The sequence below is a fragment of the Mytilus edulis genome, chromosome 9 (genome assembly GCF_963676685.1).
Source record: "Mytilus edulis chromosome 9, xbMytEdul2.2, whole genome shotgun sequence".
NCBI lineage: Eukaryota > Metazoa > Mollusca > Bivalvia > Mytilida > Mytilidae > Mytilus > Mytilus edulis.
Genome location: NC_092352.1, coordinates 50,202,570 through 50,223,353, shown reverse-complemented (window position 1 = coordinate 50,223,353; position 20,784 = coordinate 50,202,570). Strand labels below are relative to the sequence as shown.

The window sequence follows — 20,784 nt, the reverse complement described above, 5'->3', positions numbered from 1 at the left end:
TCCCATAGGATTTTATTTTGTCCCATGGGATATTAAAAATCCCATGGGATTTTTTTTGTCCCATGGGACAACAAATATCCCATGGGACTACAATTATCCCATGGGACCAAAAAATATCCCATGGGATTTAAACCCATGGGATAATGGTAAATCCCATGGGATTTTGCCCTATCCCATGGGATATTGAAAATCCCATGTTTTTATAAATCAAATAGAAAAATAAATATAATAGTAACAGTAGAAAACCAATGAAATTATTGAATCCCATGTAATTTCGCACATTTTGGTTATATACATGACACTGTAGCTCTTATTTGAGGCGGCGGTAGATTTGCAAATGAGTGTTTTGCAAATTTAAAGTGTCCAGTGTTAACAGTATACACTAGCAATGATCATATGGCTGTAGTTTAGTGATCATATGACTGCATTTTAGTGGCATTTATGTCCTACAGTAAGGTCTGTATGATTGATTTGATATCTGAACTAGGGTCAGCATTTATATCACACTCCTGGTGATATAACTTTCCTCTGTGAATGTTCTTGTAATTCAGAATAGTTTGACTCCCAGTAAAGGTTTGTAGTGGCTGTATGACAAATTAGCATCAGACAGCCTATACTTAAATGGTCTGTTTTACAGAATGAAATTTCCTTGTCTTCGTTGTAGTTTTTTTTTACAATAAACAGGCTATTATTTGAACTTGGAATTATTTTTAATTATGGAATTTGCATAATTTCTTGTGTTTAAATTTTTCTGATAAATTCCATGTTTATTTGGTATTATAATCTTTTGAGCGGTTAATAACACTTTCCATACAATGTATTTTGGTTAGATAGTGTTGTGCGCGGCACAGTACATTCTATTGAAAATATACTATTTTCTTTGTAATAGAAAGTGTTGTGCGCAGCACAGAACATTTTAGTACAGAATAAACATGGAATTTATTAAAAAAAATCAATAATAAGAAATCAAGCAAATTCCATAATTAAAAATAATTCCAAGTTCAAATAATAGCCTGTTAATAAATGAAAGCATATGAAAGAGATATGAACTATACCAGAGGGACATGAAAGTCATAAGTCATACATAAATTGACAACGCCATAGCAAAAAGAAAAAGAAAAACACCCACAGACAAACAATAGTACACATAGCAAAACCCTTGATAGTCGTGACTTCGATTTGTTGACATGAGCCGACTGCTTTTTTTTTTATCTATATGTCTCAAAGAATTATTGGAGGCAACAGTAGTTACAGATGTTTATTTTTTTTTACATAAGCTAGGGAAATTCCATAAGAATAAAAACAAGAGGCCAGTTCGGTTGTGTCAGCAACATGTAACCCGTGTCATTAGTTGCGAAAACGTAGCTCTTTATGTCCTTTTGATGATTTTGATACTTAGTATCTAAAAATCGAAACTCAAGGTATAACAGTTGAAACAGGATCTGCAAAACTTTCCTGGAACACGAGATAACCCCTGGTTTTCAGTATGTTTTGTGTTGATCTTTGGTGGTCTATGTAGAGTTTTGTAAATTTTGGTTTGTCATTTACGTCGTTCATCGACTTTTACCATGCAGTTTTGACATAATCGTCGACTAATATGTTTGAAAGTCCCTCTGAAATCAGCGACCTGTTTTAATTAGTCTGGGGTACACCCCTGTTCAAAAAGTCTGTATTGAGTCAACATGCACGAGCGAAAGGTATCATTTGAGATACGTGCACATCATACGATGGCACAGAGGAGTGTAGTACATTGAGGTATATGGGGCAATTGACAATTGAAAAGTTTAAATCGCCCTTCAAAGTTTTTTCATAAATTTGTGTTTGTAGTCGTCAATCTGTCTCAAAATCAAAGAAAAGGTCAAGAGATGAAGCAAACATTCTAGTTTCTGTAGTATTCTTTATCACAAACTAACTGGGAAATACAAGTACTGACTGACTGATGTGACGGCAAAAGGGTTTTCTTTAGGTCTTTGAAAAGGTTTTTTATTTCAAATTGCTGTGCGAACTCTAAAGACCATGATGTTATGTAGACTTATACATCATTCGTATCCACTATTATAGTAATCAATTATCAAACGAATAGAAAGAACAATATATGTACATGCATCTATGGATTAATTAAAGTCACAACAATCCGCGTAATTTCGGGTAAATTTCATCATTAAACCAATTAACTGTGTCAAAATACCTCGATTTGCTGTAAGTGATAAAATAAATCAATTATTCCACTTCCGAATTAAGGAAAAATAGCACTATTGTAAGGGTTTGAACTGAATATTTGCTTCTTTCAAATGTTACAGCTAAGTTTCAACGGTCTTTCTAGTTTTGTTATGTTTTTTGGGATTTTGTCGGATTCCTAATTCTTAAATAAACAACTGAAACACTTGTTTTGCCTCTTCTATAAATAAAATCACATTAACACAACCTTTAAAAAGAATAATAGACACCCAAATAATTCAACGAAACAATAAAACATCAACATCAACAAGTAATATCAAGTCCAAAATATTGCAGGAAAACTTTGTATTCAGCCCAGTCATGGACGGGACACAACTATCCGGATTTTAAAAAAAAAGTAAATGATTGAATAGCAGAGATTTTTGAAAGTTTAAAAAATATCGTTTTAAACAATCTTACCTCATAAAAACATGAGTAAATGAAAAGAAAAATAGCATTTTATTTCTTTATAGTATATACGATATAATCCATTCATCAGCGCTTTATTGTCTGATGTTGGAATCAGGTAAAACACAAAATTTCCACGTTAACAGTAGTTTATACCTTCATTATTTGTCATCAAAAGGCTTTTAGAATTATCTTTTTCGCATAATGCATAGTGCATTATGTCTGATGTTTGAATAAAACAAAAAAGAAAGATATTCGAGGGCAGCCTTTAAATAAAAATCAAAACTGAATGCCCCTTATGACCTGCATTTGAAGTCAAATTTTCTGACTAAAAGCTTAAATAAAAATAAAGCACCATACGACTTTTTGACGACCATTCTTAAATTGGTGCAAAATCATTTTTCTATGACTGTACCAATTTTCAGCCGTACATGTATACCATGACGTGAAATTAAACTTCTTTAATAATCGACTTTTCCCTATTCGTTCACCGCACTAAAAGTAGTTAAAAGTATGTCATTGACATATATGACCGGAAAATGGATATGGATACTTTAAAAATTTGTGTATTGAGTCCTTGTATATGTATTATATATATTTCTTCTTCCTTGTTTGTTCACACAAGTGTATGCATATAAACTATACTGTATATGCTTCTTGCAAACATGGCGAAAATAGGAATTTACAATGTGTGTTGGTTTTTCTTGGAATATACAGTTGTGGTTGTTTCGGGGGAAACAGGTAATAACAAAAGTAGACCTATATTTATGTATTATTTTCTTCTTATAACATGATGTATGTGCGTTTATAAATACAACTGAATTTTACCTGGTATATAACATAAGAGAATTGTATTCAACATGCGTATTGTAAAATGTGTATTTACATAATAAGAATCAATCAACGATAGTGCCGTACAACCATGACAACCTGCACTTATGTTTTGTAATAAGTTGTGGAAGCACTTGTTGGTATAATAACATAATGATTCTCTGGAGGATTAAAACAACCGGTAAAGTTGACTTCGTGTTGATATATTATCTTAAAAGAATTTAGAAAAGCGTAAAATACTTCATAAGAATTTTTGGAAAAATGACCGTGATGTATGTACATAACACTAGTAACCCGAATTTAGCTTGAACGGACAAAACGTGTTAACGCTATTTAAATAAAATTAATCGTCATTTGATAAAGATTGACAAAAATTAAAAAATATATTTAATTCATTTCAATTCATATCAATTCATTTTAACGCCAGTCAAATAGATTTCTCTACCATTACACCATACACCATACACCATTACACCATACACCTTGTACCATTACACCATACACGTTACACCTTTCCACCATACACCTTACACATTACAGCATACACCATTCCCCATTCTATCTACACGATCCGAAATTACCCGTAATGCAATCAAATTTCAAATTTTAAGATTATTATTATTGTTTATGTTTACAATTCGAAAAATTAAAATAAAAACTTCGTTTTCAACCAATGAAATGTCGTACACCGTTCATTCACACCATTCCCAATCGCACGTTACACACTCACACCATTCCTCATACACCATTACACCATTCCCCTTACACCATACACCATAGCACCATACACCTTACACTATTGCACCATATGCCATACACCATTACACCATACACGATTTTTTGGGAAGTTTACACCATCCAAGGGCTATATACAGAATACATGTTCACTGTTTGCAAATACGTCACGGTGCATGACAGCACAATAATCCATTTACAGAATCGTAAGCACAATGTTTTTGTTTGATATTTGCTTCTCTTCCACAATTAACGCCCGTTTTGCGCCAGTGACCGGTATTACAATTTAACACAGTTTTAAATGTTCATTGAGCTGCTACTTCATTTATAATTTTGAGCAAGACTAACTGTTTATCAAATTCAACAAACGTCAACATTATCTTCATGAATAGTATTATCCAACAAAACATTGTTTTTCATTACAATCTTTGCCATATATCAATATACAAGTAGGGAATAAATATTTGTTGTTTACCGAAAATATAAGATACATCGATTTAAATTGTGTACACAATAAATAATTTCTGTGTAGTTTTCCGTCTCTACACTTAATTTACTAGTATAATATAGTAAAACAGAAAAAAGAGAAACGGTAAATATACAGGAATACATAAAGTTTCGTAAATAGTTGTAAAGGACCACACGTTACCTACATGCTACGAGTTTTCATAGCACTTGGCAATTTTTGAAACGCATATATATGTGCGATAACGATTTAGTGCATTTGAGCAAATTAAAATTATGTTATACATCTAACTATTTTATTTTCAATAGATTCACAAGTTTTGAATTTTTTAACCGCGAGTGCATATATATTTAAAAAAAAGTTTTCTTTCAAATTCCTTATATATATACATGTCACGTGTATTCTTCATTCGTTTGTTTAAATTGTGAAGACAACAAATGAAAGTTTTTAACGACCTTGACTGGCTATAAAGCCCTTGCACGGTCGGTAGAAATTGTGAAGCATGTGACTTTATTAAGACTATACGCATTTAACTGAAGTTTATAAAGTTTGAAAAAAAAAAATGATAGATACATCGAGGTCGTTTCACTTGAGTGATTTACCTGTAAAAAGCTCGGGTCTCATCCATGTTTAAAACGAATTAATGTCTGTTTGAAATTGTTTAACGGTGGAGTGGCCTATTAGGTTGACGCATCTAACCACCAACTTGATTTCAATTGATTGACTGCAGAGAAATCTATTTGACTGGCGTTAAAATGAATTAATATGAATTGAAAGGAATTAAATATACTGTGGATTAATTTATTTTCGTGGATACCAATTTTCGTGGTTTAAGGAAAACTTGCATATTCATGGATATTTAATTTCGTGGTTTTGGCAAAGTTTGCAAACATTTCTTTAGAAAATTTGCAATTCGTTGAATATTTAAATTCGTGGTTTCCATGTAGCAACGAAATCCACGAAAAATGGTATCCAACGAATACTAATGAATCCACAGTAATTTTTATTTTTTGTCAATCTTTATCAAATGACGATTAATCTCATTTAAATAAAGTTTTTTGTCCGTTCAAGCTAAATTCGGGTTACTAGTGTAAATACTAATAAAGCACGACATATTTCAGACTTTTTGTAATATAATTGTAATCAGGTACTTAAAGATTAATAGCAGACTATTTTCTGTGCAGATAATAGTATACAATAGTGAATAAAGATAAGCGCTGATAAAAGGGTTGTAATTCCTGTCCAACTATAGAATTATATATATGGGTCCAGTTTATAACGATTTCAAATAACTTAATTTGTATTCAGAATTATTTTCTTTTTTGTACCGTTCATATGCAACACATGTATTTACAGAAGTCATTATTAAGCCGAACCTCAGACATTGAAAATAAAAAAAAATATATAATTGATTAATTGACTTCATAACATTAACTGCGTGTAGTATAGGGAACTCTATATAAGCCTAATCGTAAATGATTAGTTGGTGTTTTTTTTTAACTCTCTATGCCAAATCCCCTATCTATATTTTGGCATTTATCTTACCTCTTATGATCGATAACGCATGCATAAATGTAACGGAGGAGACGCCTACTATTCGGCGTCTTGCTTCTATTTGATGCAATTCCCTCAATTATTCTTATTTTGATAGCCTTTTTGTACATGTTGTACTATCGATATTTTGTATCTTTTTTTCAAATCTATTACATTGTGCCCATTCCCGTTTAGTAATATCCACTTGGTATTTATAAATTATATATATGAAGTTGGCTTTCTTTTAAATATTCGTTATGCATGTGAATAAATCAAGAAAATTAATGCACCATGTTTAAAAATATAGTTTTTTTTCAAATTCAAAACACTGTAATAGAATCTTTAATACCGACGGAAAAGACCAATTTTATTGAGCCGTATCTCTTCTGTAATAAAACAAAGTCAAAAATATTCGTGATATGGCGTATATACATGTATGTAATGTTTTGCACTTTGTTATAGTATTATCTTATTTGTCTTGATGATAATCACTTTCACTGTTTAGTCTGTTTGCTGGGTATCAAATTAACGTGACTCTGTTTCTTTGTTACATATATTTTTCTATATTGAATTAGATTATAACACAATGATGACTGCTGTTCTCATATTTTCGCCTATCATATCTGTTTGTTTTGTTCACACAACGTTGTCAATATCATGAAATATTTATGCGACTGTCATACGAGTGAGAGGTTTAACTAGCTACATATACTGAGTCAAAAAAGTTTAGCAACAAAAATGTGAAATTTTATTTTATTACAAAATCATAACAACATATAATTTTAATAATAACAGAAAGGAATTATGATATGTCAGAAGCAAAATGATTGTTAATCAGTCACATTCTAGGGTTGAGATATCATAAACATGTTTAAACCCGCCGCATATTTGCGCCTGTCCCACATCAGGAGCATTTGGCCTTTGTTAGTCTTGTATTATTTTTAATTTTAGTTTCTTGCTTATAATTTGGAGTTTAGTATGGCGTTCATTATCACTGAGATAGTATATATATTTGATTAGGGGCCAGCTGAAGGACGCCTCCGGGTGCGGACATTTTCCACTGCATTGAATACCTGTTGGTGACCTTCTGCTGTTGTCTGTTCTGTGGTCGGGTTGTTGTCTCTTTGGCACATTCCCCATTTCCATTTCCGATTTTATTAACTGATCTTGCGCTCAATATATTAAATGTTTGACAATAGTACTTCATTGAAGTCTAAATTATGTACTAATTCTGCTTCAATAATTGTTTTCCGCTTTGTTAGAGTTGTCCACCAATGCATTAAGTTTCAAAATAAGCTTCTGATATGATTTGATGAAACCATTTGATTGATAGCAGATTTTTTTAAAGACGATCACAAATTCCTTCATAACGAGGTCTTTTTCAGTTTTGTCCGCCTTGCTAAAAAGCATTCAATATAAATGTAAAAAGATATGATATTTCTCTTTTAATTTTTGAAAAAATGTATACAAATTTCTTAAGCCTTTCCAAACACAGCCTTTATTCATCAAATCTTCATGGTGTTCTTAGTTTTTTTTGAAAATCTAACAAGCTTATTGATGGGTCAAGGCATGCGGATCACCCTAGAATTTTCTTTGTATGGAGCGCGGGAGGGTCAAAATGCGGAAATGAGTATAGTGTTATTCAAAATCAATTTCTCAGCCATGCCCTAAGTGCACCAATGAAGGATTTGCAGGCACACCAGAAGCTGCCTTTAGTCAATGCACTACTGTTTGGCCGGAAAAAAACTTCTCACGTGTTGACGCTCCTCCCTTGACGATAGTTTTTTTGGGTCTACGAGATTTCGACCTATCCTGTGCAGTTGCAATTTGTCGATATCTGTTTGTTAGTCTCTAAACTGTTGCCTTATGCACATTAAATCAAGCCATGATGTCAGCAACCCTCATTCCGGCATCAACAATTTCAACAGCTTTCTGACGGTCATTTTCGGGGAGGCCTGGTTGACGCCCCATGCAAAATTTTTCAAATGTGTATGTGTTTTTCTTACCAATGGTGTGTTTCTGAACGTTAGTGAAAAAGACATTTTTAATATCGTTTTAAAAGTACAGGTACAGAAGGTAAAACATCAGTTACACGTGCAAAGCTGAAATGGAGCGAAATGGATCACCAGGAAAAAAGTACGACTGTTTTAAATTACAAGTAAAACTAAGGATTAAATCAATAATGTTTAAATAATTTTTTTCCAGAAACAACAAAAATGTTTTTTTTAAAAGTGTTGCTAAACTTTTTTGGCTCAGTATATATAAAACTACGTTGATCCACAATGTTCTTCATAAGAAAATGTCCGTACCAAGTCAGGAAAATGATAAATTTGTTTGATTTGTTTGAGCTTTTTATTTTGTAATTTGATTACGGCATTGCCATTTTGAATTTTCTCAGTAGTTCAGTATTTTTTGGTTATTTTACTTCTTCCTTAACTTGCCTTTGAAACAATCTTTTTTCTACAGAAAACGCCAATAATTAGTCGTTCTCCTTGCCCACTTGCATCATCACTATGTATTACAACTTGCATTATTTTATCAAACTCGCACCACCTACAATAACTTTTTTTAATAAAAATAATAAAAATAAGAAATGTTTGAAATCTTTACATTGATTTCTTTTTCTCGTAATATTTTTTTTTGTATTGGGGCACCCATGTCACACAGAGACAGAACTCGCCCCACACGGAAATAAATACTACATACTAGCACCACTGAGAATTGTTCTCATAATAAGAGATCTAGGTAATCTTCTTTCCACTGTTCGAGGAGCATAGGGTTACACCGAGGCAGAAGCTACTAATTGGACATTCACACTCCTATTGCAAAAAAACTGACAAACTAATAAAAACATAAAGCATCAGTGAAAACAGTTTGATAAACATGAATCCATTCTGTGTATCACCATAAACATTTTAAGTCGTCTTCAATCTAGTTAGTATCATATTGATGTCCGCTCGGTTTTAATTTTGTTGTTGATTCTACTGCACTGATTTGTATTAATGACTATACAGCCTACACATATTAAGAAGTAATATTTTCACACCGGAAATATGATGAGATGATCTCAATAATAAGTTTTGAATGGTGTAATATAGGATTATTGCATGAATATTGGGGAATATTGTCCCTAGTAATATTTTATATTGCACAAGCTTGCGAGTGCAATATATGTTCTACGAGGGACAATTTTACCCAATTTTCATGCAATAACCCTTTTATTGTATAGCAATATAATATTTGAAAGTAAAATTGGTTTAAACTAAGATTTTGTCGTTGATGACGTCATGATTTTTGAAGATTTATTGCACTAGTGTAATATTAGAATTTATTGCACGCTAACTAATGGTTACTTTCTGTGGGAAATATTATATTACTATGCAATAATATATGTTATGCAGAATGACGGCATTTATTTAATGAAGTTCACTAGATGACTTTCTCACTTTCTCTATGCATTTTAAATAGATAAACTACTAAGACATAAACGATAATGACAGACCACATTAAAGGAATTGCAAAATTAAAAAAAACTAAAGTCAGTAATAAATAACATTGCAAATATATTGAAAAATCAAGTGAATGTAGGAATTAATCTACATTATACATGTTTATCTGTTGTGTTTATTCCTTTCATTGTAGACCGTTTGACTTCATGTGAAGATTTCAAACGAGGAAATGCAACATTCGGATGTATGAATCGTGTGAATGACGAAACAATAATTTTGGAAAAAATAACATATGGAGAATCTCTATGTCAGGATACAAGCAGCAGTAATATATGTGAATCAAACATAAGTACCTACTTCAATACCCACTGTCTTGGAAACAATATGTGTACTCTTTCGATCGAAACGTTGTTTAATGATAATTGCAAAAGACCGCCAAGACGATTATATGTAACCTTTACGTGTAATTGTAAGTATTTTTAAGCTTAAGTATAAATGGTATAATAGTGTCCTCTCTTATCACACATGCACTTATACGCACAGATCCTTAAACTCAATTTGGAATATCTTATAGTATATAGGGGCAACACGCAACTATTTTCACATATGTTTTAGTGTCAATGTGAATATGTAATTTGCACTTGCTTAAAGGGAAAATTCGCGATTTTTTTCTTATGGTTTAAATATGTTCATAATGACATAATATATATATTCACAAAGTTTTATCGCTAAATTTGCAGTAATAAAGATGAAATTCAATAATTAATGAAAAAATATTAACTACTTCCTGTAGGTCGTGACGTTTTCTCCTGGTTTTTGCATGCCGGGATTTAAAATACAATCATTAAAAGTCTTGGTTTTTAATCATATTTTAACGTAATCGTAAGCGCGCCGATGACTTATGCTTTATCTAATAACCAGCCGATAATAAGAAGATAAAACGCACAGACGTGCAATTGTACACATTCATGAGATAAATTTGCTATGTTAAACGTATATATTCGAAAACACAAAAAGTTATAAAATTATTTTTAATTAGTGCATTTTCGGACTGATAAGGTGAACAAATTAAAGTACAATCATCTGTAAAGACAATATGTTGGTGTACTCTTATTGACCTTTTACTATCTCTGCTATGACTAGGTTTATACGATGTGTGTATTCACGGTTCTGTGGCAATAAAGACGGGAAACTTAATTCATGTGTCATAATAAAATGATATACACCTCTTGTCCTTGATTTAAGTCTCATAAAAAAGGGGAACTTAGAAATTAGAAATAGCTTTACCAAATCATTTTGATTGTCTTTATTAGGCAAAAAAATGTACGAGAAGACTTACATTTAGACTTTTGAAACCCATGTATTAATTAATATCTGAAACTATCTGAAGATAACTCTACCGAAGCGGAATATAATTGTACGAATAAAGAAAAAAAAATGTTTTTAAATCTTTGCACATTTATGATTAATTATTGTTATCTATAGTTCTTTAATTATACTTAATAAGTACCTTAGATATGTCTACCGCTCGGCATTAAATCTTGGTGTGGTAGGAAGGGATTATTACATATAGATTATATTATTTGGATGAGGATTTGAGCTAGCCTATAAAAACACATTAATTAGTTAACATACATTCGAGACCAAAGGATATTAACTTTGCTAATTCAATTAACTTTTACTCACATATATTTCTCTCATGATTTGTGCGTGCTTGTTTCTATAGGACAGTGTATATATTGTCCCAAATTTAATCATAAAATCGTAACTAAAAATGTCTTGTTCGGAGGTTGATAGTAAAAAAAAAAGAGGTTGATAGTACTAACAATGGTTCCAGTCCGGTCAAGAGAGGCAGATTTTGACGAGTATGGTCAATTTGGGTACGCACTAGAGCCAGAGTATACCGAAGAAGAGCTCCATAAAATGGAAGCTGCAGTTCCCGAAATCAAGATATCCTTAGCAACCCTCGCCAGTTTAACACAGCCGGATTGGTGTTCGTGTACTAAATGCATAGTTATGCCGTTATTGACGGAATGTCTTTGTTGCCCCGAATTTACTCTCTTTGATGGTAATATTGAATTGGGTGAATGCATTTATGACAATATCGATTTCAGAACAGTTTGTCTGAACCCGGTTGTTCTTGAAACAAGCTGTATAAGTTTTCCGAGGTACAAGCGCCATAGAGGGAAAGCTCCAGACGTACTAACTCACAGCCATGTTCACATTTAGTTGAATTATACAATATACTTTTAATTTTGTTCACTGTTGAAGGCCATACCGTGACTTATATAGCTGCTTAAGTCCACTTCATTTGGGTAAGTGTCTCCCAAGTAAACAAACCACAACTTCTTATTTAATCAAATGACTTATCTTTTTGCGAAAGTTTGGTATGCAAAAGTGCAAAGTTATAAATGGGTGTCTTGCAATATCGAAGTGATCAGTGGCGGATCCAGGGGGGGGGGGGGTTCCGGGGGTGCGCACCCCCCTTTATTTTTGCCGATCAATGCATTTGTATCGGGACATATGTTTTGCACCCCCCCCCCTTTGCCCTGGGTGCCCTGGGTTAGCACCCCCCCTTTCGAAAATTCCTGCATCCGCCCCTGGTGATAATCTATTTGTCAGATCTCTTATATCTTTTGACGAAATCAAACAATCATGGTATATTCTGCATTTGTATAGACCGAAGTGTACTAAATGATATTCATATTATACATGTTAAATGAATGAACAAATAGTAAACCTATCTTTTTATTGTTTTCCGAGAGTCAAAAATTAAAGAACTTATTTTCCATGTTTTCTGGTATTGTACGAAAGAGAATTGACCTAACAAAAGAATTGCTATCTTAGGCTGTTAGTAACACATGTAGAGCAGTGGGTCGTTGTTGGACATATAAATCTTAGAAAGTGTATCATCTGTTAAATTTGCAGGTCACTGAAAGGGGAAATCCCATACGGAAGTAGGTGTTGAGGATGATTTTTTTTTTATCCAGTGACACATATTACATGCGTATTCTTGAACGTTTGATACATCATTTACTCTCAAATTGCAAAAACGAAAACTTCCAATTGTATTTATAGAATTTGTATTTTTATCCATCTGATGAGTTAACTAAAGCCTTTTTCAACTGATTTGTATAGTTCGTTCTTCTTCTTCTTCTTTTGGTATACAATAGTCTATCGAATTCGTTGATTACATACTGTTGGCATACGTGGACTAGTCTATTTACAAAACTTTTACCCCAATTTACACAAAATGTATGTTTCTTATGTTCAATGTACACATGTATATAATTTAAATTGCGCTATAGTTCCGTAACTTTCTATCCAGGCGTATAAACGAATCGTCGGCAAATGCGTACATTTTTTAAAATCAATATTTCTGGTATGTGCCAATCTGTCCTTTACTATTGACAACGAGTTAATATTACATTTTCCTAAATTAACCCTTGGAAAAAATATGTAAATAGATTTTTATTTCTTCAAATCTTTTTTTTTATATATTATTTATATTTTTATAAATAATATTCTTTACACCAGAAATGTTATTTATAAACAAGCGTACGAGTTAAGTAATGACTAGTATATTATATAACTTTCGGACACGCAAGACAGAGATGTATATTATAAACCTGATAGTTCAAAATGGAAAGTTATAAGTTATCGGCCGTGTACACCGATCAATACCTACAGAAGTGAAACGATGCATGAACTTGCAAGCCCGACAGGAAATCGCTTGAATACCTGGACGTGTCACCTTACACCCCTCACAATACCTTTAGGAGTAATACCTTAAGCCATGCTGGTGATGAGGGAAGATCCAAATTTATTTGAATAAAGTTTATTACTTTAAAGAATTATGAACGAATTACATTTTCGAAAACAATTTTCACGGAACACTTATTGTGACCAGGTGGAATAAGGCTCATATAAATTGGATTGCAGAAAGTTCAGATATTTTAATAAATATAATATAGAAGGCAACGACAGATCTGAAATATACAGATAATGACAAATAAATACAACTTTACATATAAATGCATATGAATATATCATTTTGTAGCAAATAATGAATATTATGTTTAATTACACAATTGCAAATAAATAATAATGCAAAACACAGTTAAATGACAACTCTGAATGTAAACAATTTGTTAATCAATGCTAATGAAAACTGTTCACTAAAGTAAGTTGACCATATTACTATATAAAATACTATATAACATTGAAAGTTAATTACAGGTATTAAAATAAGAAAATATAAAGTTTGAAATACAATTAGCAAAGTAAATGAAACTAAATAAAATATTTAAGTCAAAAACATTTAACCATAAACTAATTTGAAAAACCCTTAAATGTAAATACCTTATAATGCTGGCTACGGCTCTTGATGTTGTTTCTGGTGTTACTTATTCTGCATTGACAATATAGTTAAAAAGTACAATATATATAGTCAATAGGTGAACTGGTAAACTAGATAGAACCAGATTAAACAACTATTAAGTAAGGTAGTTTGTCCAATAGCCAGTGGTGAGTAAATATCAAAGAGCCCAAATAGAGTATTTTGGATTCAATGAACCATATAATACAAAATGTGTTCAATATAGTAAGATCATTATTGTATAGGGTAAAATAGATATAAACTAAGTACAAAGTTGGGAATAATATCAAATAGATAATATGTATATAAATGAACTTGTCCACATACTCCCCAGCTAAGTATTAATCGTCTCGATAATGCAAATATTTATATCCACATACTCCCTTAACTATCATAATAAGTAACCCAAAAAATAAGTCACAAAAATAGGACACAAAAATTAGAGACAAAAATAAGACACACAAAAAAAAGCATAACTATGTACAACAAATGTCCTGAATAAATTTACTTAGAAAAAATAGAATTTGGAAGTCTATTTGGATTTGTATGTTTCCCTGCAGTTGCCCTAGTTGTTCGTCTTGGTATAAACATATCATCTGAACTGTCTGATTCACTGCTGTTATCATCCACAGATTGTTGTATATTGCATTTAATGACATCACGACGATTCAAAGTTCTTGAAACACCAGCGCCATCATTAGGTTCTACAGAGACGGTGTTTTCTGACAAACGCACTACACGATAAACAGTAGAGCTCCAAGTGTCTTGTATCTTATTTCTTCCATGTACACCACGGTTTCTAATATACACCTTGTCACTGACACAAATTTCAGGATTGAAACGTTGTTCATCATGTTTATTCTTGCGGTATTCAGCACGATCTTTTGTCTGCCCCCAGCTTTTTCGTAAGCATATCGTAAACGATTCTGATGCGCAATAATCCATTCATCTAACGATTGATCAGTTTCATCAGTCTGATTTGTTCCAAGTAAAAAGTCAATTGGCAATTTAGGACTACGACCAAACAATAAATAATAAGGACTATAGCCTGTTGTTGAGTTCTGTGACACATTGTATGAAAAGACAAGTTCCGGTAAATACTTTGGCCAATGTTTCTTCTTATCTGGCGAAAGTGATTTCAGAAGATTGTGTAGTGTTCTATTAAAGCGTTCACATTGTGCGTTTCCTTCGGGATGATAAGGTGTAGTTCGAGATCTACTAATTTGGTACAGTTTACAAAGCTGACAGATAACATCAGATTCAAAGTTCCGACCTTGATCGGAGTGTAGACGCTCTGGTACTCCATATACACAAAACCATTCAGTCAACAATACATTCGCAACAGTGTCTGCTTTCTGATCTTTCGTAGGTACTGCACGAGTAAACTTTGTAAAAATATCCGTCATAACTAATACATTTTCTTTTCCGTGTGCTGGTTCAAGAACAGTAAAATCAATTGCAAGTATTTGTAACGGCCTGCTAGCTATCAAATGGCCCATTGCTGGTCTTATGGCAGGTTGTGGCATCTTTGAAACAATACAACGTTCACATGATTTACAATAATCCTTGATATGCCTAAACATTCCCGGCCAATAACACCTGATTCTAATACTACAGAAAGTGCGCTCAATTCCTTGATGCCCTAATTTATCATGACAGTTCTTCAATACTTTGTCCCGTAACACGGCTGGTAAAATTAATTGTTTCAATTGTCCCTGATTTGGATCAATGATTACCCTATAAACTAAACCATCTACAACTTCAATACGGTCCCACTGACGTAATAATGTTACTAACGGCCTATCAAATTTCCGTTGCTCCGATCTCAATGGTTTACGTTTAGTGTTCCATATTTCAATAAATTTACCGACCACTGTATCCCGTTCTTGTAAATCTTTAACTTCCTGTCTATCTAAAGTAGGTAATGTAACGAATGCTTCCTCTGTATAAACTGATTTCCTTGACACAGACTGTATATCTGATGCTAAGTCATTTGGTACAACAGTTCCTGCAGCAAAAGTTTGAAGTAAATGTTTAACATCCTCAGATTTCGAAAGTTCTATCTTATCGTGCATACGGGATAATGCGTCGGCATTATTATTATGTTTAGCTTGTCTATATTTTACCTCAAAATTGAAAACGGCTAATTTCGACAACCATCTTTGTTCATGTGCACTTAGTTTTGATGTTTGTAAATAACACAATGGATTATTGTCTGTAAACACTGTAAATTTTGATCCAAGTAAATAATCTCTAAATTTTTCTGTAATTGCCCAAGTTAAAGCTAGGAGTTCTAATTTTCTGGAACTATAATTATCCATATTGCGCTCATTTGGCCTTAAAGCACGACTGGCATACGCAACAACACGCAATTTTCCATCGATATACTGTGATAAAACAGCACCTAATCCTTGCATACTTGCATCAGTTTCTAAAATAAACGGTTCATCAAACTTTGCATAACTCAAAATTGGAGCAGTAACTAAGTGTTCTTTCAGAGTATCGAAAGCAGTCTGACAATCAGTAGTCCCTTCCTTACCAAATAATTTTCGTGGATGAGGTGTAAATTTTTGAGCCAATTTGTGTAAAGGTCCTGCAATGTTACTAAATCCCTGTGTAAATCGACGGTAATATCCTGCTAAACCCAAGAAAGACTTTAACTTCTTAACGGTTGTAGGTATTTCAAAATCTTGAACTGCACTGATTTTATCTGGATCTGTATGAATTCCTTCATCTGAAACAACGTGTCCCAAATAGCGAACTTCTCGTTTAAAAAAATGACATTTGGAAGGCTTCAGTTTTAAACCATGTTCTCGTAATCTCTTGAAAACAACTTCTAAACGCTTCAAATGTTCTTCAATATTTGCAGAATACACAATAATGTCATCTAAAAAGACTAACAAAATGTTAAAAATCTCATCTCGAAAACATTGTTGCATCAAACGTTGAAATGTTGCAGGTGCATTGCATAATCCGAACGGCATTCGTAGATATTCGTAAAGTCCAAACGGTGTTGTAAAAGCAGTTTTCTCTATATCATCTTCATGCATCGCCACGACATTGTAACCACTCGTTAAATCCATTGTTGAAAACAATTTAGCTCCACTCAAAGCATCAAAGGATTCCTCAACACGAGGTAATGGATAAGCATCTTTGTAAGACTTCTGGTTCATTTTTCTAAGGTCCACGCACATGCGCAGAGAATTGTCTTTCTTCCTCACTAGTACAATAGGTGAAGCGTAAGGACTTGTGCTTTCACGAATAATCTTGTTTTCAACTAGTTTCTGTATATGTTGCTTGACCTCTTCATACTGGTTAGGTGGAATTCGTCTATACGGTTGAACAATCGGTTCATCATCTACTGTGCGAATTTTATGTTTTACTGTCTTTGTATATCCAACATCAGTATCACTTTTCGAAAAAATGTCACTATAGTTATAAAACAATGTTTTTATTTCATCTCTCTGCTTGCTTGTTGTTGACAAATGACTAATATCTACAGGCATTTCAAAATCTTCTATCTTTGACAAATTCACATCAGTTTCTGCACAATAAGCAATATCATGAATATAAATTTCCTCTGTATGACCAGTTCGTATAAATTCAACATGTCCTTTATCATTGTTTTCTACATCACCTTTCAATAAAATACCAACTCTAGTTCTTGGAGCAAGCCATATATCATCATCTCCAATATTAGCAACTCTAAAAGTTAATCGTCCATTTCGAACAGTAACAAACGTATGTACAACAATAAAAGTAGAAGGCAAGTGTCCACTAGTGTGTAAAGGTTCAACAACAGCATCATACAATCTCGGTAAATTCGGCCCAGTTCCATTTAAAATAATCACAGAATTTGCAGGAATATGAACTGGTGAATTAGAACAAAGTTTAACAAATCCAATAGTATTACAATGTTCATTTTTGTCACAAGCTTTAAAAAGTTCTCTAAGTTTAAAATTTTCGGCTATTTCGGTTACTTGTTCTGAATACTGGTTCCCATAATCTTCTTGCAAAAGTTTTTTACATAAGCTAATAACGTTCATTCCCAAAAGTCCAGGGACATTTTCTTTTCTTATACGGGTATAACTGTCAATAGGATCCTTCACAATCAAAACACCTCTGTTTGGCAAACGTTGGCCCATTATGTCAATATCAACTTCAACATATCCTATATACGGTATACAAGTTCCATTTGCACCTTTCAGATTAAACGTAATATCAGTTTGTAGATCAGTACACCTCCTTAGAAAACGGTTATAAAACGACTCTGTAACTGTTGTAACAGTTGACCCAGTATCTACTAGACAGTTAACTTTAAATCCTGCAACGTAAGCACTAACGGTTGGACATTTACCCACTAAACGATCAGCTTGAATTGAGTCCATATGGTTATCATCTACAATGGGACTCTTCACAGTAGATTCTACCCGTTTCCCGACTTCTTGGAATTCACAACTGGACAGTCTGCAATCTTGTGACCTGGCTCATTGCATCTAAAACATAACAAAGTACGTCGTTGTGGCTCAAACCTATTGTATCTACTGTTATAACTTGTTGGTTGTTGCTTTGTATTAACGATCTTTGTTAATGTTTCAATCTGTTCACTTTGTTTTTGGACAATACCCAATAACTGATTGAATTTATCGGATTGTTCACTACTACTGTCAGTTTTATCCTTACTAGCGCAAACATCAGTTGTAGGTTCTTCTGGTACAGTATCGGTTGTTTCACTTTTCGTCTTTGTGTTGTATCTTTTATCTTTATATTCTTCCTCCTCGGACCACATAATAGCTTCTTCACGTAAATCCAAAAATGGTATATGAGATTGTGCACGAACTATTTGTTTCAGATGTTTTCTTAAGTAACTGTCTTGTACATTTTGTGAAAATTGGTCGCACAATGTTTTCTCTTTATTAGGCATCCAAGTAGAATCTTTATTTGTAATTTTACTCATTAAATCCATTAACACATACGAATATTCCCTAAGTGATTCATTTGGCTTTTGCACACGATTTAAAAAATTCTTCTGTAGTTTAGTAATATTATCCTTTACACCAAAGGCATCTTGTAAAATTTCTAAAATTTGATCTGGACTTTGTCGAACTAGATGAGAACGGTATTTCACTTCATCTTTAGCAGAACCTTCAAGTTGTAAATATATAAAATCCGCTCGTTCTTGACGGGACATCTCACGTGCATGTAACACAGTATTAACATCTTCAATCCAATCTTCAACTTGAAAATTATACCCAGTAAACTTTGGAACTTTTCTTCTTTCTGCACATATACAACATTCTTTTCGTTAGATGGTGGTCTTTTTACTTCATTTTCAACACTAGGTTTCCAAGATAGTTCTTTAATTCTATTCTGTAATTCAGTCACTTGCTTTTGTAAAGACTTACAAGTAGGATTACTTGCCATTATGAACTTTCAAAACTATTGAAAATTACCACAAAAATATATACAAAAATTGCAAAAATACACAATATATAACTCCACTCTATATTCACAAAAAGTGAATCAATGCATAGTTATAATCCAGCATGAATAATACACATAATTCAAAATGAATAAATCACATAATCCAGATTGAAAAAATACTAAACATATTTCATCATATGTCACCATGTCTCACAATATCACATATATTCCAAAAACACATATATTCCAAATACAGAAAACAGTTACTTCATTGGTAAACGGTTTCGGCACTGTTATACATCTCCGTCAATGTTCGTCTTCAATCGTAAACTCAGACAATGTTCGGATAAGTCCGTATATATTCCGATAACACAAATAATCTCCGTCACTGGTCGGCTCTTCCCGTGGATTTCCGGTCTGGTAGAAACTCCGTCAAAGTTCGTTCATCTCCGTGGATAGTCCGATGACACACACATTAACTTCGTAAATGTTCGGCTTCCTCCGTGGATACCCCTCTCAGCCGTCTGATGGAATGCCAGCAGTCATTGCCTTCTGGTTTGTCGACGACGCCATTTGTGACCAGGTGGAATAAGGCTCATATAAATTGGATTGCAGAAAGTTCAGATATTTTAATAAATATAATATAGAAGGCAACGACAGATCTGAAATATACAGATAATGACAAATAAATACAACTTTACATATAAATGCATATGAATATATCATTTTGTAGCAAATAATGAATATTATGTTTAATTACACAATTGCAAATAAATAATAATGCAAAACACAGTTAAATGACAACTCTGAATGTAAACAATTTGTTAATCAATGCTAATGAAAACTGTTCACTAAAGTAAGTTGACCATATTACTATATAAAATACTATATAACATTGAAAGTTAATTACAGGTATTAAAATAAGAAAATATAAAGTTTGAAATACAATTAGCAAAGTAAATGAAACTAAATAAAATATTTAAGTCAAAAACATTTAACCATAAACTAATTTGAAAAACCCTTAAATGTAAATACCTTATAATGCTGGCTACGGCTCTTGATGTTGTTTCTGGTGTTACTTATTCTGCATTGACAATATAGTTAAAAAGTACAATATATATAGTCAATAGGTGAACTGGTAAACTAGATAGAACCAGATTAAACAACTATTAAGTAAGGTAGTTTGTCCAATAGCCAGTGGTGAGTAAATATCAAAGAGCCCAAATAGAGTATTTTGGATTCAATGAACCATATAATACAAAATGTGTTCAATATAGTAAGATCATTATTGTATAGGGTAAAATAGATATAAACTAAGTACAAAGTTGGGAATAATATCAAAT

General features: G+C 32.7%; 2 protein-coding genes across 2 annotated transcripts in view; one reads left to right on the top strand and one right to left on the bottom strand.

Moving 5' to 3' along the window:
• Positions 1–3,143: 3,143 nt before the first annotated feature.
• LOC139489755 (uncharacterized) overlaps positions 3,144–20,784 on the top strand; it is a 33,693-nt gene continuing 16,052 nt past the window's right edge. The window contains exons 1-2 of the mRNA XM_071276524.1: positions 3,144–3,366; positions 9,833–10,108. Coding sequence (XP_071132625.1) covers positions 3,276–3,366; positions 9,833–10,108 — 367 coding nt within the window. The 5' untranslated portion in view covers positions 3,144–3,275. The remainder of the gene's footprint in view (positions 3,367–9,832; positions 10,109–20,784) is intronic.
• On the bottom strand, positions 18,444–19,208 carry LOC139488531 (uncharacterized). Its single transcript, XM_071274234.1, has one exon. The coding sequence runs from the start codon at positions 19,206–19,208 to the stop codon at positions 18,444–18,446; it is 765 nt and encodes a 254-aa protein (XP_071130335.1).

Bases quoted from the DNA above. Each gene is read 5' to 3' on its own strand.
- LOC139488531 (XM_071274234.1), bottom strand. From the start codon at position 19,208: ATGTCCCGTCAAGAACGAGCGGATTTTATATATTTACAACTTGAAGGT.